This window comes from Phaethon lepturus, unplaced genomic scaffold (assembly GCF_000687285.1).
Source record: "Phaethon lepturus isolate BGI_N335 unplaced genomic scaffold, ASM68728v1 scaffold25474, whole genome shotgun sequence".
Taxonomy (NCBI): Eukaryota; Metazoa; Chordata; class Aves; order Phaethontiformes; family Phaethontidae; genus Phaethon; species Phaethon lepturus.
This window is the reverse complement of record NW_010535842.1, coordinates 1-255: the sequence shown is the minus strand read 5'-3', so window position 1 is coordinate 255 and position 255 is coordinate 1. Positions and strand designations below refer to the sequence as shown.

Below are 255 nucleotides of genomic sequence, written 5' to 3'. Positions count from 1 at the left end.
GTGGCCCCCGGGGGCCAGCCGGGACTGTCCCAAGCTCCCTGACACAGCGCAGGCCTCCAAAGGAGCACTGGGGTGCAACTGCAAGGAGGGGGCGGCCGACCCCAGGCCAGCTCACCGCGATGCTGGCCAGGAGAAGCCCGGAGGCCGAGTAGATCTCCAGCAGCGGGCGGGCGCTGGGGGATTTCTCCTTCCGAGCGTTGTTCTTCAGCAGAGCTGTAGGTGAGATGGGACAGTCCGTCTGAGCCACGGCCCCTC

The 255-nt window shown here is 68.2% G+C and overlaps 1 protein-coding gene across 1 annotated transcript in view; it reads right to left on the bottom strand.

Annotated features, from left to right (window-relative positions):
* VPS16 (vacuolar protein sorting 16 homolog (S. cerevisiae)) overlaps nt 1-213 on the bottom strand; it is a gene marked incomplete at both ends in the record, with an annotated part of 9,135 nt that extends 8,922 nt beyond the window's left edge. Inside the window, one exon of the mRNA XM_010285994.1 lies at nt 80-213. Coding sequence (XP_010284296.1) covers nt 80-213 — 134 coding nt within the window. The remainder of the gene's footprint in view (nt 1-79) is intronic.
* Between the last annotated feature and the right edge of the window lie 42 nt (nt 214-255).